General features: G+C 49.6%; 1 protein-coding gene across 2 annotated transcripts in view; it reads right to left on the minus strand.

The window, feature by feature from the left end:
• The window catches only part of cplane1 (ciliogenesis and planar polarity effector 1), an 885,738-nt gene that overhangs the window by 827,904 nt on the left and 33,159 nt on the right, over positions 1–24,675 (minus strand). For both annotated transcript variants that reach the window (XM_087975286.1, XM_087975281.1), the window contains exons 4-10: positions 19,383–19,615; positions 16,505–16,611; positions 15,878–16,034; positions 15,011–15,114; positions 14,502–14,684; positions 10,876–11,131; positions 8,879–9,013 (exon numbers count right to left, since the gene is read on the minus strand). In XM_087975286.1, coding sequence (XP_087831412.1) covers positions 8,879–9,013; positions 10,876–11,131; positions 14,502–14,684; positions 15,011–15,114; positions 15,878–16,034; positions 16,505–16,611; positions 19,383–19,615 — 1,175 coding nt within the window. The remainder of the gene's footprint in view (positions 1–8,878; positions 9,014–10,875; positions 11,132–14,501; positions 14,685–15,010; positions 15,115–15,877; positions 16,035–16,504; positions 16,612–19,382; positions 19,616–24,675) is intronic.

Genomic DNA, 24,675 nt, shown 5'->3' on the forward strand with positions numbered 1-24,675 from the left:
TTGGGTAGGAATCTCTCATTACTCCCTCCTCAGGATCTCAACACTTTATCTGGACTGGAACTTCATTGCAATACAAAACCAAAGGTGCTGATATTAAGGGAATTGAGGTTATTAAAGGTTTAACTGAAATACTAAAAGATCAGCAAATTCTCCACACACTTTGTTGAAGCTTTTTTATAACACACTCATCAGGACAATTTGCAAGAATGCCCAAACAAGGGAGGAGCCACAGTTATACTGCACAACAGCAAAGTCCTGTTGCTGGCTCATCGATTCTAACTGGAGACAATGCTGTGGAGAATACATCAAATTAAGTTTACCAATAGTTAACCGCCAGACATGGTTTAAAATTTAAACTAAGTAGGTTGACAGATTGTCAAAGAATTGCCCAGAAAAATGAAAAAATAATGGGTGTCACCTATTTTGTGGAGTTGAAAATGGTTGTAGAATGAGTACATGTTCTTTCTGGCTTCAAAAAAATAAGGCCCTGAGCATTAACGCATGCAGATTTCAGAACACAACAATGAGCTCTCAAAGCCAGACTGACTATCCTAAATTGGTTTGCAGAGTGTGAGAGAAAACACATTCAATACTATCCAGCAAATGCTGTCCAGTTACAGAATCACACCTTGTGTTGGACTGAAGGGATATGCTATTTGATCTGGTATACCCATCTTTGGGAATGTACAGCCTTCATAACTAGCATCACAGCAACACAAACCCCTATATATCACATGACTCATTTCTGTCAACTTCAGGATAGACTTGGGGCTCAACATCAGCATTCTATTACTGGTGAACTAGCTGGACCCCATCGTAGGTTCACCTATTTTGAAGCCTTTTGTTCACATGCCGACTTGTGGCTGAAAGAAAGCATGTCAAAGACATCTTGCAGAGCAATGGAAACCCTGATCAGATTAGCTCTCACTGTATATCACACAATCTCCTAACAGGTCAGATGGAATTTAATCCAGACAAATGAGATATGATGCATTTTGGAAGATCTAATGCAAGAGGGAAGATGAGATTCCCTACAGTATGGAAACAGGCCCTTCGGCCCAACAAGTCCACCCCGAACCTCCAAAGATTAACCCACCCAGACCTATTCACCTAACACTACGGGCAATTTAGCATGGCAAATTAATCTAACCTGCACATCTTTGGACTGTGAGAGGAAACTGGAGCACACGGAGGAAACCCACACAGACACGGGGAGAATGTGCAAACTCCACACAGAATCGCCTGAGACAGGAATTGAACCTAGATCCCTGGCGCTGTGAGGCAGCAGTGCTAACCACTGAGCCACCGTGCTGGCAAAAGTATACAGTAGTATACAGTAAACAGCAGAACCTTTAGTCAAATCACCATAGTGATTTAACAAGACAATGTTGTCCTCGGTGGGTTCATAAACAAAGAGACTCCGGGAGGTCTAAGTTTGAAGGGTTTTTGGGCCAATTTGATTATAGCTAATAGAGAACTGGGAGAAAGTGAGGACTGCAGATGCTGGAGATCAGAGTCAATAAGTGTGTTGCTGGAAAAGCACAGCAGGTCAGGCAGCATCCGAGGAGCAGGAGAGTCAATATTTCAGGCATAAGCCCTTCTTCAGGAATGCGATGAAGGACTTAAGTCCAAAGCATTGACTCTCCTGCTCCTTGAAAGTTGCCTGACCAGCTGTGCTTTTCAACGCTTATAGCCTCAGGCAAAAGGTTTCCGAGTTTTAAAAAAAGACACTTGTACAATGAACGGGGAGTGGCCAGTTGTCCCAGCTCAGCTTTTCTCTGGTTTGGTTTGGTTTTAGTAAGCAGTCAGTGGTTTTATCAAGCTGCTAGTCCAAGAACCAGCTCCATGGAAGGAGGTGTTCCATGCTGAAACTCTCCACCACCTCTCTCTCTCCTGTAAGACCTTGGGTTTGATTTTACCTTTTTTGCCAAGGGGTATTTATGGGGATTGTTGCAGGAATTTGGAACAGCAGCATTAGGATGGGATAGTCTGTTGGGTTTTCGGACAGATTAACTTATTTTGTATTCTGGTCTCTTTTGTTTGTGTTTCATTCGGTAATCTGCAAATAAATTCGGTTTTGGTTAAAACTAAGCGGTTTGACCAGCAGCACCCCTCCTGGAATATCCACTATATACCTGCTTAAAGCAACCAGCACAGTTAAAGTACCTTTGTTAAATGCTTTGAGGGGTCTGGCCTAGTCCATAACAACAGAGGGACCTAGGCGTGCAGGTTCACAGTTCTCTGAAAGCTGCAACACAAGAGGATGAGGTGGTCAAGAAGGGACTTTTGGCTTCATAATTTGGGTAGAGTGTATAAACATTGGCAAGTCATGTTGCAGCTGTACAGAACTTTAGTTAGGCCACATTTGGAACACCGCTATAGTTCTGCTTGCCACACTACCAGAAGGATGCAGATGCTTGAAGAGGGAACATACATGGTTTATTAGGATATTGTCTGGTTTGGGGAGTATTAGAATTAGATTTCAAATGAGAATCCCTACAGTGTGGAAACAGGCCCATCGGCTCAACAGGTCCACACCGACCCTCAGAAGAGTAACCCACCCAGACCTAATCCCCTACATTTTACCCCTGATTAATGAACCTAACCGACACATCCCTGAACACAATGGGCAATTTAGCATGGCCAATTCATCTAACCTGCACATCTTTGGACTGTGGGAGGAAACCGGAGCACCCGGAGGAAACCCACACAGACAGTCGCCCAAGGTTGGAATTGCACCCAGGTCCCTGGAGCTGTGAGGCAGCAGTTCTAACCACTGAGCCACTGTGCCACCCATTAGCTATGAGGAGAGATTGGAAAAAGCCAATTTGTTTTAATGTGAACGTCGCAGAATGAAGGGCAACCAGATAGAAGTTTATGAAATTATGAGGGGCCTTGGTAGAATAGATAGTCTTGGCCCCAGGGTAGAAATGTCAATTACCAGGGACATAGTTTTAAGGTAAAATGGGGAAAGTTTAAAGGAGATGTGAGAGTTTTTTTATGGATGCATTTAAGTGGCGCATGGTGGCACAGTGGTTAGCACTGCTGCTTCACAGCGCCAGGTACCTGGGTTCGATTCCAGCCTCGGGTGACTGTCTGTGTGGAGTTTGCACATTCTCCCCACACCTGCAAATGCTCCAGTTTCCTTCTAATGTCCAAAGATGTGCATTTTAGCTGCTTTGGCCATGCTAAAAATTGCCCTGAAGTGTCTAGGAAGATGCACACTAGGTGGATTAGCCACGGTAAATGCAGGGTGACAGTGGAATGCTCTGCAGATGGTTGGAGCATACTTGTTGGGCCAAATGGCCTCTATCTGCACTGTAGGAATTTGATTATTCTAATTGGTGGACTAGACTGCCAGTGGAGGTGGATATAATAGCAATGTTTAACAGGCATCATGTCAGGTGTATGAATAGGTAGGGAATAGAATGGAATGGACCACATAAAGGCAAGATACTTTTCAGTTTCGACTATGTGTCAGCATAGTCTTGGTGGGCCGAAGGGCCTGTTCCTGTGCTGTACTGTTCTTTTACGTCCAAGGGGCAGTCATTCTAGGTCGTGAAGAGTGTCCAACGACCTCAGATTACTCAAGGGCAGGTCAAGTCAAATGCTGGAGCAACAGATGCAACTTTGATCAGTTGTGTAGATGAGAGCAATGTATTTGAGTAGTCCACTTTGATTTCAGCAAGGCTTTTGAGAAGGTCCCACATGGGAGACTGATAGTGAAGATAAGAACCCGTGGGACCCAAGGAAATTTGGCAAATTGGATCCAGAATTGGCTGAGGGGCAGGAAGCAGAGGGAGACGGCTCAATGGTGTTTGTGAGATTGGATGTCTGTAACCAGTGGGGGTCCCACAGGGGTCAGTAACAGGGCGCTTGCTAGTTATCGTTTATATAAATGATTTTGAATTGAATGTAGGAGGCTTGGTCAATAAATCTGCAGATGATACAAAAATTGGTGTGGTGGAAAATAGTGAGGAGATAGTCTGAGACTATAAAAGGATAGTGACAGGCTGGTTACATAGGCTGATCAGTGACAAGTGGAATTCAATCTTGCCAAATGTGAAGTAATAAGGCAAGGGAACATGTGATGAACAGTAGGTCTCTGGGAAGCACCGATGATCAGAGGGACCTTGGTGTGCTTTCAAAGGGTAGTGTGAATCTGGATTACACTGCCTGTATTGGTGGCACAGACAGAAACCCCCACAACGTTACAATAGTGTTTAGATGTTCACTTACGATGCCAAGTCAAACAAGGTTATAAGCCAAGTGCTGGAAATTCAGACTAGTTAGACATGATGGGCCAATGGCCTATTTCTATACTGTAAAATTCTTTATTATTCTTATTTTGTTTGCGGTTTACTAGAAACATGAGTAGGCAAAAATGAGGACTGCAGATGTTGGAAACCAGGGTTTAAATCAGAGTGGTGCTGGAAAAGCACAGCAGGTCAGGCAGCATCCGAGGAGCAGGAAAATCGACATTTCGGGCAAAAGCCCTTCATCAGGAATAGAGGCAGGAAGTCTCCAGGATAGAGAGATAAATGGGGGGTGGGTGGGGCTGGGGAGAAAGTAGCATAGAGTACAATAGGTGGATGGGGGTGGGGATGGGGGTGATAGGTCAGAGAGGAGGGTGGAGTGGAAGGGTGGGAAGGGAGACTGGCCGGTAGGACAGGTCATGGGGACAGTGCTGAGCTGGAAGGCTGGAGCTGGGGTGAGGTGGGGGAAGGGGAAATGAGAAAACTGGTGAAATTCACATTGATGCCCTGGGGTTGAAGTGTTCCGAGGCGGAAGATGAGGTGTTCTTCCTCCAGGCGTCGGGTGCGGAAGGAGGCCCAGGACCTCCATATCCTCGGCAGAGTGGGAGGGGGAGTTGAAATGTTGGGCCGGGGGGGTGGGGTTGATTGGTGCGGGTGTCCCAGAGATGTTCCCTAAAGTGCTCTGCGAGGAGGCGTCCAGTCTCCCCAATGTAGAGGAGACCGCATCGGATACAATAAATGATGTGCAGGTAAAACTTTGATGGAGGTGGAAGGCTCCTTTGGGGCCTTGGATGGAGGTGAGGGAGGAGGTGTGGGCGCAGGTTTTGCAATTCCTGCAGTGGCAGGGGAGGGTGCCAGGAAGGGAGGGTGGGTTGTCGGGGCAGGGTGGGGGACGCGTGGACCTGACCAGGTAGTCACGGAAACATAAATAGGACTAGGTAGAAGGAAAACTTGCAGTTGGCTTTATATGAGATCCAACCTCCAAGTCACCTGACCCACTCTCAAAGGGGCAACGCATACCCAAAGCATATGCAAAACCCCTCCCCCCTTATTTCAATACGCCCCTTAGCAATTCATATATATTTACAATTATAACGATTAGACAGGCATTGTAGCTAACATCGATACATCATCAGGAATACTTATAAAAAGAAAACCATTCTTGTGTAGCATACATCGACATGCTCAGTCTCTCGGGGGATGGTGATTTTTCGAAAGCCATCTCCTCACCTCAGGAACCTTTTTGAGTGCGGTCACTTGACTTCTGGATACTTCTGTTGTTCTGCAGATACATCCCCCTCTGATTGGCTGTTGCTGCCTCATCGCTGGGTAACACCAACTATGGCTCAGTCGACACTCCTGCTTCTATCTGGACCAGTTCAATATTCGGTGGGACATCTCCCTGTTGGTGATGTGCAGTAACCAGCCTGTCCACGTGTCTCCTCCAGTCCAGTTCATCCCAAGTCTGCACCATTTATGACAACAGTCAAAGAATGTGGTGCTGGAAAAGCACAGGCAGTCAGGCAGCATCTGGGGAGCAGGAGAAGTTGACGTTTTGGGCATAAATTCTTCATCATGATTCCTGATGAAGAGCTTACGCTCGAAACGTTGATTCTCCTGCTCCTCAGATGCTGCCTGACCAGCTGTGCTTTTCCAGCACCATACTCTTCAATTCTGATCTCCGGCATTTGCCGTCCTCACTTTCTCCCTGATATGACAATAGTCCTGTATGAGCCACTACCACCACTGAGACCCACTCTTCCCCAGATATATAATCTCAGGTCACTAGAATGGACATCGATGACCACAAGTCACATCTGTCCCTGTACTAGTCCCACAATATCCATGTGAATTTGAAGCCATTCCCATGGGTAAATGGCGATAGTGACATCTCTTTTCTTATGTGCATGATTCTCATGATCCCACTGTCTCCTCAATCTGGAAGTCCACATTTGGACAACAGAAATAGCTCCTGCCTATCTCCTTTATTCACACCACACCACACGGCAGTGCCCTTTGTGCCTTTGTTCCAGCACCTTTCCTCTTAGTGGGGGAGAAATACCAACTTTCATTCCCCATATTAAACACCCAAACAATACAAACAACTCCCACCTCCTGGACAGGTACGGGCATAATTATAGACAGTTTCTATGACTGGTCCCCCTCTCAGGTCTCAGTCTACCACTCAGCTATAAGTTGGGTCATTGCAGGTAGTGTTCTGCACCTAAAACTCGGTACCTTGTCTTCCTGGGAAAGGTACATAATTTTCAGTTTCCAATCAGAAACATTCTTATTATTCCTCTCTGCCTGTCAGTATCTGATTTCACATGAGTAAGCTGACAGAGCCAGTGGCCACCTCTGCAGGTGTGCTGCTGCTATTGACAGTATCCCTGTGTACTGGCCAAAAACGGTGGGTTGTGACTTATGGTCTGTCTGCGACACAAAACGAAATGGCTGAACTTCTTAACACTGAACACAATCACAAAAATGAGGACTGCAGATGTTGGAAACCAAGGTTTAGATCAGAGTGGTGCTGGAAAAGCACAGCAGGTCAGGCAGCATCCGAGAAGCAGGAAAATCGACATTTCGGGCAAAAGCCCTTCATCAGGAATAGAGGCAGGAAGTCTCCAGGATGGAGAGACAGACTTCTCATACCTTCATTAGTGAGCTCAATGCAAACACAATAAGCGTTTCCTCTCTATTTGGTAAGACGTTTGAGGGTACAGCACCAAGGAGGAGAAAGTGAGGACTGCAGATGCCGGAGACCAGACCTGCAAAATGTGGTGCTGGAAAAGCACAGCAGGTCAGGCAGCATCTGAGGAGCAGGAGTACAGCGCCAACCCCATTAGGTAAGATGTCACACACCAACTGTAATGGAAATTTGGGTCAAAATGTGTTAACATTTCCAACTTTTTAAGGTTTGCTTGACCTCCCGTTAAGCCATCTCACATTCCTGGGTCCATTTCCCAGTAACCAATGCATGGGTTTCAGCATGGTTGCCAGATCAGACACAAACTTGCCATAATAATTTCCTGAAGAAGGGTTCCGGCCTGAAACGTCAATTCTCCTGCTCCTCGGATGCTGCCTGACCTGCTGTGCTTTTCCAGCACCACATTCTTGACTCTGATCTCCAGCACCTGCGGACCTCACTTTCTCCATAATAATTTATAAGTTCCAAGAACAATCTCTGTTGAGATGCATTCTCTGGTATAAGGGTGATCATGATAGTCTCCATCTTCTTGGAAAAGCGTAGCAGGTCAGGCAGTGTCCAAGGAGCAGGAGCTGGATGCTGCCTGACCTGCTGCGCTTTTCCAGCAACACATTTTTCAGCGCTGATCTCCAGCATCTGCAGTCCTCACTTTCTCCTCCATCTTCTTGGGCAATTTGTATAGTCCCTCGCCATTGACTACATGGCTGAAGTACTCTATGGAGTCTTTAAAAAAAACTCTGGTTTCTCTTTAACTTGTAGGCTATGCTCCTGGATTCTTTTTTAGAATTTCTTTTCAGTTTTTCAAATGCTCCAGTAATGAAAATATTGTCCAGATTACACTGGATACTTGGCAATCCACTCAAAGTTTGATTCCAGGGCACTCTGGAATAGAGCCAGCACTGTTGTGATGCCAAAAGGAGGTCGCTACGAGGAACAATGCCTTGTGTCACTAAGGTCAGCAGCAACTCCTGTGTGACCCCCACCTGTAAGTAGACCTGAGACAGACCCATTTGTGAATATTTCTTTCCCATCCAGTCCACTGAACAGATCCTCGATGAATGAAAGGGAGCATTGATCCATATTGATTATGACCTGAAAGTCACCACAAATTCTCAGTATTTTTAAAACTGGGACAATGTGAGTGGCCCATTTGCTGGTGGTTACTGTTCTAATGCTCCCAGATTCTCTAACTGGTCCAGTTCCACCTCCATGTTAGACCAGATGGTGCACAGTAACAGACATGCATTCAGAGTCCTCAGACAAGCCTCCCTCTTCAATTCAAGTTTAATTTCTACTCCTTTCATTTCCTCCAGGGTTGCGTCGAGAAATCTTTACACCTGTCCAACGTCTCTTTCATATTCACGTTTGATTCACCAGCCTATTAACCACACCCCAATTTAACTTTAATTTCTGTAATCAAGAGCATCTGAATAATACACCCATATCCACAAGTACATCTCAGCTAGATGTAGCAGTGTATGAAAGTGGACAGCTTGCTGCAAGTGAATGGTTATCCCAGAATCAGTTAACAACTTGAGAATAAGGAGTTTAAGGCCATAAGACAGAGGAACAGGGGCGGTCATTCAGTCAGTTTGTTAGTTAGCTGGAGCAATGTGAGAATGTCATCAGGGCTCACTCCCACCTCCTCCTACTCGAGAAAAGAGTAGTTGACTAAGCACAATTCTCTCTCCAGTCACATGAACTCTCATACACTACCACTGGTAAAGCAAGAGTAAACTCCAGTTCAGCAGAGCCCGTGCTGAGGCATCAAAACCATTGGCTCTCTCAAGTGACATGGAGCAGGAGGCAAGCACTGAAGCCTGCTCAAACTCGGGAAAATTATTTTAACAGGGTTAACACATAGTGAAACACTTGCCACTGAATACTGAAGTCATGCTCTCAAAAGCTGTACCTGACCACTTGTTGGTGTCTCATCCTGTAAGAATGAGGGGGACATCCATGATCCAGGCTCTTGCATTTCCCATTCCTGCAGAAAACTTCCTTTTAGGGATGACATGGGCTGTAAACAGTGCTTCACATCGTTACGCTGTAAACAGATTGCACCAAAGGAAGTGTTTATTAATCACAGGCAGGTCATGGCTGATGAATCAAGAGATATTTCTCAAGCACTCACTAGCATGTCAGATAGGGAGTCCTTAAGAATGTTGCAATACGAATTTCCAAAAGGTATCAGATAAAGTTCTAGATAAGAATAAAATTCGAAGTGCGTGAAATTATATGAACACTCTGAAATATGTGAATCATTAGGTCTCCTATCTCCCTCGCCAGAGTCAAGGCAAAGAGCTGGTCTATCACAACACATGTACCCTAAGAATCTACACTGGGTCTCAGCTTTTCACCATTTCTAATAAGGAACTGGATAAAGAATAGATAAAGACATCAGGGCATGAGGTCTTTGTCACTTGGATCTGAGAAACAAAACCCCTGTACATTTTCCAAATGGTGGTACAACCGAAAACAGATGTTAGTATCCTCAGACACAAAATCGTCACAAGTGTGAACGGAACAGTGTGCGTTACCTCGAGTAGACTGGATAGTCTGGCTTTCTGTCAGAGAATAAGGGCAGTAGATAGATGGGAACATGGTCATCTGCAAGTTTCATTTCAAGCCACTGACCATCCTGACCTGGAAATATATCATCATTCCTTCAGTGTCGCTGGGTCCACATTCTGGAATTCCCTCCCTAAGGTCATTGTGGGTCTCTCTATAGCACATGGACAGCTCACCATCATTTTCTTAAGGCCAACTCTATGACAATATTAATCACAATAAGGAGCAGTAAATGCTGGCCAGCCAGCGACATCCACAACCTACAATTGAATACACAAAGTAAAACAAATAAGAAAATAAGAGCACAATTGGTAAGGAAAAGTGACCACACCTCTTCTCTAATGATGCTCAATACCAGTACTCTGCAAGACTGCTTACTCAGCCCCTTACTATACACCCCATACACTCATGGCTATGTGGCCACATTCAGCTCAAACTCCATTTTCAACTTTGATGACACCACCATAGTGGGTCAGATCTCAAACTATGACAAGAAAGAGTACAGGAAAGAGATAGAGAACTTAGTGCCATGGTGTAAAGGTGGCAATCTCTCTCTCAATGTCAACAAAACAAAGGAGGTGGTCACTGACTTCAGGAAGCAGAGTGGAGGACACACCCCTGTCTGTATGAATGGAGCAGTGGTGGAGGTGATCGAGAGTTTCAAGTTCCTCGGAGGAAATATCGCCAACAATCTGTCCTGCTACCTCCACGTCGATGCTACAGTGTAGAAAGCACACCAACACTCTGCTTCCTCAGCAGTCTAAGGAAATTCAGCATGTCCGCAATGACTCTTATCAATTTTTATATGATTGTATTATAAGCATTCTATCCGGATGGATCATGGCTTGGTTTGGTAACTACTCTACCCAAGACTACAAGAAGTTACAGAGAGTTGCGAACGCAGCCCAGTCCGTAACTTAAACCAGCCTTCCATCCACTGACTCCGTCTACATTGCCCACTGCATCGGGAAAGCAGCCAACATCCCACCCTGGTGATTCTCTCTTCCACCCTGTTCCATCGGGCACAAGATACAAAGATTTGAAAACACATACCAACAGATTCAACGACAGTTTCTTTCTGCTATTATCAGACTTACGAACGGACAACTTATACATGAGAGTTAATCTTGCTCTGCATCTTCTCGAACTGTAACACTACATTCTGTTCTATTAACCTGATGCACTTAAGTAAGGTATGACTTGTCTGGTTAGCACACAAGTCAGTATTTTTCACTGTATCTCAGTGCGCGTGACAATCATAAAACAACTATGTCAATATTTTAGGGACACCCTGCCATATGATATCTCAGTGTTTAAAGGTTGCCAAAAATTCTGTACCTCAGAGTTCATTAGTGAGTGTCGCACATCATTCAGATCTTGAGTCACCTCCAGAAGAAGGGTCTTTAAAACAGACGATGCAGAATAATTCGCTGCAAAACGCAGCAGGGTAAACATGTAACCATCAGATACAATGAGGTAGGGTAAACGAGGGTGGGCTGCCAGGGAAAACCACTGACTCATTAGGTCATCTTCAGAGGTGGGAGAGCCATCAGAACCTGTATGTTTGACGCTCAGAAGCAGGGACTGAGGTGGTCTGAAAAACATTGGAATATGAAATTAAAGACTTTGTCTTTCCAATCAAACACTTGCAGCAGTCATACAGCATGGGGTTGGACAGAGTAAAGCAACCTCCATGCTAACCCCAACAAATTCACCCAGGCCAGGTACAGCGAAGGGTACTCAAAGAACAGTACTCCATCAGAACTGACACTCCAACAATGCAGCACTCCCTTAGCACTGACCTACTGACAGTGTAGCACTCCCTCAGTACTAACCTTCCGACAGTGCAGCACTCCCTCAGCGTCAACCCTCTGACAATGCCGCACTCCCTCAGCACTGACCCTCCGACAGTGCGGCACTCCCTCAGCACTGACCCAGCCACAGTGCAGCAATCCCTCAGCACTGACCCTCCGACAGTGCAGTGCTCCCTCAGCACTGACCCTCCGACAGTGCGGCACTCCCTCAGTACTGACTCTCCGACAGTGCGGCACTCCCTCAGTACTGACCCTCCGACAGTGTGGCACTCCCTCAGCACTGACCCTCTGACAGTGCGGCACTCCCTCAGCACTGACCCTCCGACAGTGCGGCACTCCCTCAGTACTGACTCTCCGACAGTGCGGCACTCCCTCAGCACTGACCCTCCGACAGTGTGGCACTCCCTCAGCACTGACCCTTCGACAGTGCGGCACTCCCTCAGCACTGACCCTCCGACAGTGCGGCACTCCCACAGTACTGACCCTCCAACAGTGCGGCACTCCCTCAGCACTGACCCTCCGACAGTGCGGCACTCCCTCAGCACTGACCCTTCGACAGTGTGGCACTCCCTCAGCACTGACCCTCCGACAGTGCGGCACTCCCACAGTACTGACCCTCCAACAGTGCGGCACTCCCTCAGCACTGACCCTTCAACAGTGTGGCACTCCCTCAGCACTGACCCTCCAACAGTGCGGCACTCCCTCAGTACTGACTCTCCGACAGTAAAGTGCTCCCTCAGTACTGACCCTCCGACAGTACGGCACTCCCTCAGTACTGACCGTCCGACAGTATGGCACTCCCTCAGTACTGACCCTCCAACAGTGCGGCACTCCCTCAGCACTGTCAGCACTGACCCTCCGACAGTGCAGCACTCCCTCAGCACTGACTCTCCGACAATACTGCACTCCTCAGCACTGACCCTCCGACAGTGCAGCACTCTCTCAGCACTTACCCTCCGACAATACTGCACTCCTCAGCACTGACCCTCCAACAGTGCGGCACTTCCTCAGTACTGACCCTCCAACAGTGCGGCACTCCCTCAGCACTGGCCCTTCGACAGTATGGCACTCCCTCAGTACTGACCCTCCGACAGTGCCCGCTCCCTCAGCACTGACCCTCCGACAGTGCCCGCTTCCTCAGCACTGACCTTTCAATAGTGCGGCACTCCCTCAGCACTGACCCTCCAACAGTGCAGCACTTCCTCAGTACTGACCCTCCAACAGTGCGGCACTCCCTCAGCACTGGCCCTTCGACAGTGTGGCACTCCCTCAGCACTGACCCTCCGACAGTGCAGCACTCCCACAGTACTGACCCTCCAACAGTGCGGCACTCCGTCAGCACTGACCCTCCGACAGTGTGGCACTCCCTCAGCACTGACCCCTTGAGATGTGGCACTCCCTCAGCACTGACCCTCCGACAGTGCGGCACTCCCTCAGCACTGACCCTCCGACAGTACGGCACACCCTCAGCACTGACCTTCTGACAGTGCGGCACTCCTTCAGCACTGACCCTCCGACAGTGCGGCACTCCCTCAGCACTGACCCTCCGACAGTACGGCACACTCTCAGCACTGACCTTCTGACAGTGCGGCACATTCTCAGCACTGACCCTCCAAGAGTACAGCACACCCTCAGTATTGACCCTCCAACAGTACAGCATTCCCTCAGCACTGACCCTCCAACAGTACGGCACACACTCAGCACTGACCCTCCGACAGTGCGGCACTCCCTCAGCACTGACCCTCCGACAGTGCGGCACTCCCTCAGCACTGACCCTCTGACAGTACGGCACTCCCTCAGTATTGACCCTGCGACAGTACGACACTCCCTCAGTACTGACCCTGCGACAGTACGGCACACACTCAGCACTGACCCTCCGACAGTACTGCACTCCCTCAGCACTGACCCTCCGACAGTGCGGCACTCCCTCAGCACTGACTCTCCAACAGTACTGCACACCCTCAGCACTGACCCTCCGACAGTACGGCACACACTCAGCACTGACCCTCCGACAGTACTGCACTCCCTCAGCACTGACCCTCCGACAGTGCGGCACTCCCTCAGCACTGACTCTCCAACAGTACGGCACACCCTCAGCACTGACCCTCCGACAGTACTGCACACCCTCAGCACTGACCCTCTGACAGTACGGCATTCCCTCAGTATTGACCCTCCGACAGTACGACACTCCCTCAGTACTGACCCTCCGACAGTACGGCACACCCTCAGCACTGACCCTCTGACAGTACGGCACTCCCTCAGTATTGACCCTGCGACAGTACGACACTCCCTCAGTACTGACCCTCCGACAGTACGACATTCCCTCAGTACTGACCCTCCGACAGTACGGCACTCCCTCAGTATTGACCCTCCGACAGTACGACACTCCCTCAGTACTGACCCTCCGACAGTAGGACACTCCCTCAGTACTGACCCTCCGACAGTACGGCACTCCCTCAGTATTGACCCTCCGACAGTACGGCACTCCCTCAGTATTGACCCTCCGACAGTACGACACTCCCTCAGTACTGACCCTCCGACAGTACGGCACTCCCTCAGTACTGACCATCCGACAGTACGACACTCCCTCAGTACTGACCCTCCGACAGTACGACACTCCCTCAGTATTGACTCTCTAATGTCAGTGCAGTGTGAATGTCGCCATGCCTCTGGTGTAGGCGTTCTCCCCTTTCACGGCACGGTGGCACAGTGGTTAGCACTGCTGCCTCCCAGCGCCGGAGACCCGGGTTCAATTCCCGACTCAGGCGACTGACTGTGTGGAGTTTGCACATTCTCCCCGTGTCTGCGTGGGTTTCCTCCGGGTGCTCTGGTTTCCTCCCACAATCCAAAGATGTGCGGGTCAGGTGAATTGGCCATGCTAAATTGCCCATAGTGTTAGGTTAAAGGGGTAAATGTAGGGGTATGGGTGGGTTGCGCTTCGGCGGGTCGGTGTGGACTTGTTGGGCCGAAGGGCCTGTTTCCACACTGTAAGTAATCTAATCTGATGTTGTGACTGAGATGGGACAGTGCTGCTTCGTGATAGTCAACAAAGACCAGACAGGTGAAAGAGTTCCCACTGTATTGTTGATGTGTCACTAGCTCCTGTGAAGAAAAGATTTGGTTTTGATGGGGAGTTGCTGCAGCCTTTACCTGTAGGTGATTAAGGGATGGAGTGGAATGTATTCTGCTGGTCCAAACTCCACGGAGCAGCCAAATGTGGTGATGGATAGCAGCTCGCCGAGCCGAGACAGTAACAGCAAGGCCCCACGTTTCAGCATACATGCCAGGAAGAGGCCATCATGTGTCCAGCTCACCGCACCAACCCAATAAGATCTGGAAAGCAAACAATTCACTGTCAACATTGCACCAAATCCTGGGTCAGCTCACACCATCTCGACTGCTCAGTTTGGAGAATGGAACATGACATTCCAGATTCGTGGATGGAGTGCTGGGACCTCCCAGTTTGTGGGAGTTGGTGGTCAGGGTGCGGTAGATGGGGTAGGGGAGTTGTTCAAGTGTTAGTGGAAGGGTTAAGGGATTTTGGGGGGTTGAAATTGACAAGTGAATGGACAAGGCAGCATCGACATGCTGAAACTGAAACAGAGAGTTTCCCCATTCTGAAATCAGTGCCGATCCTGCTGAGTGATGTGCTGACCTACCTGAGAAACCTGACTGGCACAGGCTGCCCTTTGCTGCCACAGCCTCGCAGACTGCTAGATACTGTCACATCATTCAGTGGGTTCACAAACAGCACCTGGGTGGCCTAACAAATGAGAGAGAAAACAGGCCCTGGGTAAGCAGCCACTCAGTAAGACCCAGATATGGGTGTACGGAGAGAAGAGCAGGTACGGAAAGGCGGACACAGATGTACAAACACATACTCACACAAGATGCACAAAGCCGCACACATTCCAATGTATGTGCCCAAACACAGGGGCAGACAAGCGCACACACACATACACCAGAACCTGCAGGTGTGTACAGATACAGACACATTGAGGACAAGCCCACAGATTGCTGACCCCATCATTGACTGCATGACCTGGATTGTTGGCCATTTACCAGTATGTCCCTATCTGAGGTAAAATGTTGATAGAAGGACCTTTTTCTCCTGTTCCACTTAATTTCTTTGTTGAAGGTTGGATTCTCCTGGTGAGATGTTTAACTGCTACAGATTTGCATTTGTACACATGCACACGTGTGGTTGTGTATCGTTCATGAGCAGTTGCACATCCACAGGCCTGTGTCCAAGAGGGTGAATGGAGTGAAAGCAGCCTCTTCCTCAGCTGCTGCACTACCTTCACAGTCAGACAGTGATGTGGAGAGAGGGGGATCAGCCTGCAGCCACCTGAGGAACCATGATCCAGCACAGGTTTGATGAGGGGCTGAATGGGTGAATGGGGGCAGGCTGAAGTACGAGGGGTCAGGGAGGGACAGAGAGGCAAGGTAAGAAAACATTAAGGAAGAAAAGGGTGGACGATAATCAGAAGCCACAAAACAAGCCAGAGAAAGAAAACAGCAGTAACCTTGGGATCATTCTGATTGATGACGACTGCAAGAAGCAGGCTGTCCCTGGAGAAAGCTGCTAACAGTGCTCCTCTTGATTTCAATCCATTACAGACTGGGCTCAAAGCTCCGAGTGAATGTGTTTGTGTTACCCACTGGGCACGGAATGGGACGGCACTGCAAAGAGAGAGGTAGATGTGAGGTTAAAGTACAACTCCTGAAACAGAGCGGAAACATACATGGATATCTCACAGCACAGAACTGGGCACACAACCCACTCTTCACACAGTATACAGTGTGTGCCCACCAAATACTGGCTAAAGCACATCCAGAGCACTTGTACATGGACTCAAGGCATCCATGAGCTCACACACACAGGGACACATACGCGCGCACACACTCCGGGTACCCGCGGGGGCACGCGCACACACTCCGGGTATCCGCGGGTACACACACACACACACACTCCGGGTATCCGCAGTGACGTGCGTGTGCGCTCACACTCCGGGTACACATGCACACTCCGGGTACTCATAGGCAAACTAAAAACACACCAATATGTACAATAATATGTCCACAGAGATTCACTCACATATACAGACACGCATACATTCTTACTGAGCTGCAAACGTTCAGAAATCTCTTACCTCATGCACTTCTCCACTTGTTCAAACCATTTCATTCTCAGTGTGGTCAGCACCAGGACCTCTCCAGATGTAAAGACAAAGGAACAGAAGCAGCAATCCCCCAGCACCTGTGTACAAACACAAGCAGGCATCGATCAGTGTGCTATCATCGCCCACTGTCAGAGTGCAGTCAGCGTGCTCTTACAAAATGGGGAGTGACACAAACCATGAGTGTCCCTAACCTCTGAGAGAGTAGCTGTTCAGTTAGAAAATACAAACAGGGATAGGTCATTCATTTCAACAAGCTGCACACAAGCAGCTCACAGAGAGGGTATAGCAAGAGAACGAAACTAAAAAGCGATGAGAGCAAGACTCCGAGCGAGCGAGCGAGGGAGAGCGGGAGCGAGATTCCGAGCAAGCGAGGGAGAGCGGGATCGCACAGGAAAGTGGTGTTTTTGTTAGTTCATGATTTTTAAAAATGTTTTATTTAGGAAGAAGAGTAACTGAAATAAATTAAAGCCCAGCCCAATATAATAACGACATTCCAAGTTATGGGCCCAGTGCTGTAAAGTGGGATGAGTGTAGGTATAGTGCAGCTTTGGCACGACAGGTCATTCTGTTATAAATGTGTATTTTATTAACACAAATTCGCTGTGATGCAACTGACAAATTGGGAACATCGTTTCTAAACAGCAAACGTTTAAAATGTGCGTTGGCTGTAACGTGATTACAGCACCAACACTTTCCGCTCTGTTTCTAAAGTGAAATTTTTTTCAAACGCAGGGTTGCAGAAGAACACAACCACCATGTTATAGACAGGACTGACTGTTCAGGTTGGTTGTCCCAAAGGGCCTCCCTGTACAACATCAGTATGGTTCAACACAAATACTAATGTGGCACTGTTCACAAAGGCCAAGATGGCCACAGAAATCAGGGAGAAGGACTGTGATACACTTAAAGAAAACAGCGCAGACAGATGATGGAAATGTGTTGCTGGAAAAGCGCAGCAGGTCAGGCAACATCTAGGGAACAGGAGAATCGACGTTTCGGGTATTAGCCCTTCTTCACTTTCTCCTCCAGCGCAGACAGATGGGAGATTCTAAATGGCTGAGCAGGCTTAAAAGTAGATACCTCTCCAGGGCAGGCTGAAATGTATCCCAGGCTGTTGAGTCAGGAAATGGAGGGCTGGCAGCACTGGCAATAATTTTCAATTCCTCTCTGGCCACAGGAGAAGTGCAAGGGGATTGGAGGACAGCTAATGTGGTACCATTATGAGAGAAGGGAGCAAGAGATAATCCAGGAAACGAGAGGCTGATCAGCCTAACCTTGGTGGTATTTGGAGACAATTCTGAGGGACGGAATTAAGTTGAACTTGGAGAGGCAGGGATTAACAGGGTTTAGTAAGGAGAGGTCACGTCTGACTAACTTGATTGAGTTTTTCGAAGAGGTGACAGTGCATGTAGAAGACAGCAATGCTTTGATGCGGTCGACTTGGACTTCAGCAAAGTTTTTGATGAGGTCTTGAATTGGGAGACTGACAGTTAAGGTAAGAGCCCATCACATCCAAGGAAATTTGGCAAACTGAATCCAGAATTGGCTGAGTGGCAGGATGCAGAGGGTGATGGTTGGAGGGTGTTTTTTTTGGGACTGGGAGCCTGTGCCCAGTGGGGTCCCACAGGGGTCAGTGTCGGAGCCCTTGCTGTTTGTGGTTTTTATAAAATGACTTGGACTTGAACATCAGAGCATTGACCAAGGAGTTTGCGAATGGTATAAATATTGGCAGGATGGTAAATAATGAGGAGGATGGTCTTCGATTCCAGGAGGATATAACGGGCTGGTCAGGTGGGCTGATCAGCGGCAAGTGGAATTCAATCCAGGTACGAGAGAGGGGATGCACTTGGGTAAGACAAACAAGGCAAGGAAATACATGATGTAGAGAAGGACTGTGAGAAGCACCGAGGTGTGCATGTACACTGGTCCCTTAAGGATCAGCACAGGGGGATAAAGTGGTTAAGAAGGCACAGGGGATGCCTATCTTCATTAGCTGAGTCACAGAGTTGAAGAGCATGGAGATTATACTGGAACTCTACCACATGTTGGTTACACAGCTAGAGTATCCTGTACAGTTCTGGAATCCACATGGTAGGAGGGATTTGATAGTTAGGTAAAAACAATGACTGCAGATGCTGGAAACCAGATTCTGGATTAGTGGTGCTGGAAGAGCACAGCAGTTCAGGCAGCATCCAAGGAGCTTCGAAAGCCCTTGGCTTTTGCCCGAAACGTTAATTTTGAAGCTCCTTGGATGCTGCCTGAACTGCTGTGCTCTTCCAGCACCACTGATCCAGGATTTGGTAGCTGGAGAGGGGTGCAGAGGAGATTGACCAGGATTTTTGCTTGAGCTGGACAGTTATATTTTGAAGAGGGATTAGACAGACTAGGTTTTTTTTTAACCTTGGGACAATGGACACTGAGATGTAGAAAATTAGGAGGGACAGAGATAGGGTGGACGGAAAGGAACTTCTCCTCACTGGGGGTTGGGGAGGGGCTTTTCAAGTTTGAAGGTAAGGGGAGGTTTAAAGGAGATGTGAGAGAGATGGGATTCTGGAACTCTCTGCCTGTGAGGGTACTAGAGGTAGAAATCCTATTCACATTGAAGACGTATTTAGATGAACACTTGTGATGCCAAGGCATACAGGGTTATGGGCCAAGTGCAGGCAAATGGGATTACAATGAATAGGTGGTTGGTGCAGACACAGTAGGCTGATCACTTTGAGTCTATGACCGGACAGAATGTTGGATCAGTCCTGATGGGCTGAATGGCCTTCTCCTGCCCTATTTTCTCTGTTTCAATGAGCCCTCAGGCTTGCGCCTTGAACTGTTTGTATGGCGATTAACTCACCTCATCAGTGTGAAAGACAGCATGGACTGTGCTCTCCTTATCGTCAGCTTGGGGAAGTTTGACTTTCTCATCAACCATCACCTGAGCCCAGGTGCCGCTGAGCCGAGTCTCCGGTACAGAGGTCAAGTCTTGCTCTTCCATACTTTCCCAAAGGAACACTACACCAGTCTGACTGGCCACAAGGACTCTCTTCCCATCCCTCGAAACAAACAGAAATGGCTTCGTAGCAGATTCTGGGAGATTGAGTAGACAAACAGAGACACAGGGAAGAAAGCAAAAGCAACTTCATGTCATTATCTACAGCTGTAGGATTTGATGAGGCAGCCATGAGTCTAACTGTGTTAGCCAAGGAGCCATATTATCCAGTGACCAAGGACCGAATCAGCCGCCTTTACAAGCAGATGGTACTGTCCTGTTCACTTCCATCCATGTAGTAACTCAAGAGGCCAGTCACAGGAGCAGGAGGAAGCCATTCAGCCCTTCATGCCTGCTCCACTATTCCCATAATTATGACTGATCATCCAGCTCAGTACCCAGCTCCACTTGCTCCCCATTCCCTAGGAAGTCTATCTAAAGTCTTCAAGAAAACTACAGGGAATATAGTCTTAACTGATCCAGTTTCTCTCTTTATACATCAGTTTTGCCATCCCAGAATTCAGTCTGGGAAATTTCTACTCCACTCCCTTCAAAGCTAGAACAGCCTTCGTCAAGTAAAAAGACTAAAACTGCACACAATATTCCAGGTGTCGTCCAATGCATGTCTAAGACATCCCTTTTCCTGTACTCTAACACCGCGGCAACACCCCCGTTCCAGTACTCAAATACCCCCCTACGCCCCTGTTCCTGTACTCAAATACCCCCCTACGCCCCTGTTCCTGTACTCGAATACCACCCTACACCCCTGTTCCTGTACGCAAATACCCCCCTACGCCCCTGTTCCTGCAATCAAATACCCCCTTACGCCCCTGTTCCTGTGCTCGAATACCCCCCCACATCCCTGTTCCAGTACTCAAATATCCCCCCACGCCCCATTCCAGTACTCAAATACACCCCTACGTCCCTGTTCCTGTACTCAAATACCCCCCCACGCCCCATTCCAGTACTCAAATACCCCCTACGTCCCTGTTCCTGTATTCAAATACCCCCCATGTCCCTGTTCCTGTACTCGAATACACCCCCACGTCCCTGTTCCTGTACTCGAATACCCCCCTACGCCCCTGTTCCTGTACTCGAATACCCCCCCACATCCCTGTTCCTGTACTCGAATAACCCCCAACGCCCATTCCAGTACTCAAATACCCCCTACGCCCCTGTTCCTGTATTCAAATACCCCCCATGTCCCTGTTCCTGTACTCGAATACACCCCCACGTCCCTGTTCCTGTACTCGAATACCCCCCTACGCCCCTGTTCCTGTACTCGAATACCCCCCTACGTCCCTGTTCCTGGACTCAAATACCCCCCTACGCCCCTGTTCCTGTACTCGAATACCCCCCTACGCCCCTGTTCCTGTACTCAAATACCCCCTACGCCCCTGTTCCTGTATTCAAATACCCCCCATGTCCCTGTTCCTGTACTCGAATACACCCCACGTCCCTGTTCCTGTACTCGAATACCCCCCTACGCCCTTGTTCCTGTACTCGAATACCCCCCTACGTCCCTGTTCCTGTACTCAAATACCCCCCTACGCCCCTGTTCCTGTACTCGAATACCCCCCTACGTCCCTGTTCCTGTACTCGAATACCACCCTACGCCCCTGTTCCTGTACTCAAATACCCCCCTACGCACCCGTCCCAGTACTCGAATACCCCCCAACGTCCCTGTTCCTGTACTCAAATACCCCCCCACGCCCCTGTTCCTGTACTCGAATACCCCCCTACGCCCCTGTTCCTGTACTCAAATACACCCCTACGCCCCTGTTCCTGTACTCGAATACCCTCCTTCGTCCCTGTTCCAGTACTCAAATACCCCCCTACGTCCATGTTCCTGTACTCGAATACACCCCTACGTCGCTGTTCCAGTACTCGAATACCCCCCTACGCCCCTGTTCCTGTATTCAAATACCCCCCTACGCCCCTGTTCCTGTACTCGAATACCCCCCCACATCCCTGTTCCTGTACTCAAATACCCCCCACGCCCCATTCCAGTACTCAAATACCCCCTACGCCCCTGTTCCTGTATTCAAATACCCCCCATGTCCCTGTTCCTGTACTCGAATACACCCCCACGTCCCTGTTCCTGTACTCGAATACCCCCCTACGCCCTTGTTCCTGTACTCGAATACCCCCCTACGTCCCTGTTCCTGTACTCAAATACCCCCCTACGCCCCTGTTCCTGTACTCGAATACCCCCCTACGTCCCTGTTCCTGTACTCGAATACCACCCTACGCCCCTGTTCCTGTACTCAAATACCCCCCTACGCACCCGTCCCAGTACTCGAATACCCCCCAACGTCCCTGTTCCTGTACTCAAATACCCCCCCACGCCCCTGTTCCTGTACTCGAATACCCCCCTACGCCCCTGTTCCTGTACTCGAATACCCCCCTACGCCCCTGTTCCTGTACTCGAATACCGCCTTACGCCCCTGTTCCTGTGCTCGAATACCCCCCTACGCCCCTGTTCCTGTGCTCGAATATCCCCCTACGTCCCTGTTCCTGTACTCAAATACCCCCCTACGCCCCTGTTCCTGTTCTCGAATACCCCCCTACGCCCCTGTTCCTGTACTCGAATACCCACCTTACGCCCCTGTTCCTGTGCTCGAATATCCCCCTACGCCCCTGTTCCTGTGCTCGAATATCCCCCTACGTCCCTGTTCCTGTACTCAAATACCCCCCTACGCCCCTGTTCCTGTACTCGAATACCCCCCTACGCCCCTGTTCCTGTACTCGAATACCGCCTTACGCCCCTGTTCCTGTGCTCGAATACCCCCCTACGCCCCTGTTCCTGTACTCAAATACCCCCCTACGCCCCTGTTCCTGTACTCGAATAGCCCCCTACGCCCCTGTTCCTATGCTCGAATACCCCCCTACGCCCCTGTTCCTGTGCTCGAATATCCCCCTACGTCCCTGTTCCTGTACTCAAATACCCCCCTACACCCCTGTTCCTGTTCTCGAATACCTCCCCATGCCCCTGTTCCTGTACTCGAATACCCCCCTGCGCCCCTGTTCCTGTACTCGAATACCCCCCCACGCCCCTGTTCCTGTGCTCGAATACCCCCCTACGCCCCTGTTCCTGTACTCGAATACCCACCTTACGCCCCTGTTCCTGTGCTCGAATATCCCCCTACGCCCCTGTTCCTGTGCTCGAATATCCCCCTACGTCCCTGTTCCTGTACTCAAATACCCCCCTACGCCCCTGTTCCTGTTCTCGAATACCTCCCCATGCCCCTGTTCCTGTACTCGAATACCCCCCTACGCCCGTTCCTGTACTCGAATACCCCCCCACGTCCCTGTTCCTGTACTCAAATACCCCCCTACGCCCATGTTCCTGTACTCGAATACCTACCTACGCCCCTGTTCCTGTACTCGAATACCCCCCTACGCCCCTGTTCCTGTACTCGAATACCCCCCTACGCCCCTGTTCCTGTACTCGAATACCCCCCTACGTCCCTGTTCCTGTACTCAAATACCCCCCTACACCCCTGTTCCAGTACTCGAATACCTCCCCATGCCCCTGTTCCTGTACTCGAATACCCCCCTACGTCCCTGTTCCTGTACTCAAATACCCCCCTACGCCCCTCTTCCTGTACTCGAATACCCCCCTTTCGCGCCTGTTCCTGTACTCGAATGCCCCCCTACGCCCCTGTTCCTGTACTCGAATATCCCTCTACATCACTGTTCCTGTTCTCGAATACCCCCCTACGTCCCTGTTCCTGTACTCGAATACCCGCCTACGCCCCTGTTCCTGTACTCGAATACCCCCCTACGCCCCTGTTCCTGTACTCGAATACCCCCCTACGTCCCTGTTCCTGTACTCGAATACCCCGCTACACCCCTATTCCTGTAACCGAATCCCACCCTACGCCCCTGTTCCTGTACTCAAATACCCTCCTACGCCCCTGTTCCTGTACTCAAATACCCCCCTACGCCCCTCTTCCTGTACTCAAATACCCCCCTACGCCCCTGTTCCTGTACTCGAATACCCCCCTACGCCCCTGTTCCTGTACTCGAATACCCCCCTACGCCCCTGTTCCTGTACTCGAATACCCCCCTACGCCCCTGTTCCTGTACTCGAATACCCCCCTACGCCCCTGTTCCTGTACTCGAATACCCCCCTACGCCTCTGTTCCTGTACTCGAATACCCCCCTACGCCCCTGTTCCTGTACTCGAATACCCCCCTACGCCCCTGTTCCTGTACTCGAATACCCCCCTACGCCCCTGTTCCTGTACTCGAATACCCCCCTACGCCCCTGTTCCTGTACTCGAATACCCCCCTACGCCCCTGTTCCTGTACTCGAATACCCCCCTACGCCCCTGTTCCTGTACTCGAATACCCCCCTACGCCCCTGTTCCTGTACTCAAATACCCCCCTACGCCTCTGTTCCTGTACTCGAATACCCCCCTACGCCCCTGTTCCTGTACTCGAATACCCCCCTACGCCCCTGTTCCTGTACTCGAATACCCCCCTACGCCCATGTTCCTGTACTCGAATACCCCCCTACGCCCCTGTTCCTGTACTCGAATACCCCCCTACGCCCCTGTTCCTGTACTCGAATACCCCCCTACGCCCCTGTTCCTGTACTCGAATACCCCCCTACGCCCCTGTTCCTGTACTCGAATACCCCCCTACGCCTCTGTTCCTGTACTCGAATACCCCCCTACGCCCCTGTTCCTGTACTCGAATACCCCCCTACGCCCCTGTTCCTGTACTCGAATACCCCCCTACGCCCCTGTTCCTGTACTCGAATACCCCCCTACGCCCCTGTTCCTGTACTCGAATACCCCCCTACGCCTCTGTTCCTGTACTCGAATACCCCCCTACGCCCCTGTTCCTGTACTCAAATACCCCCCTACGCCCCTGTTCCTGTACTCGAATACCCCCCTACGCCCCTGTTCCTGTAACCGAATCCCACTGCTACAAAGACCAACATACCCTTTGCCTTCTTCAATGCCTGCAGCCCCTGCACACTCACTCTGAGTTATTGGTGTACAGGGACACCCAGGTCTTAGTGCAACTCCCTTTTTCACCAACCTATCGGCATTGAGATAATAACCTGCCTCCTGTCTTTGCTCCCAAAGTGGATAATCTCACATTTATCCCCATTACACTGCAGCTCTATGCACTTGCTCACTCAC

This window comes from Chiloscyllium plagiosum, unplaced genomic scaffold (genome assembly GCF_037043375.1).
Source record: "Chiloscyllium plagiosum isolate Xiang-an unplaced genomic scaffold, Cpla_swu_hap1 HiC_scaffold_2, whole genome shotgun sequence".
NCBI lineage: Eukaryota > Metazoa > Chordata > Chondrichthyes > Orectolobiformes > Hemiscylliidae > Chiloscyllium > Chiloscyllium plagiosum.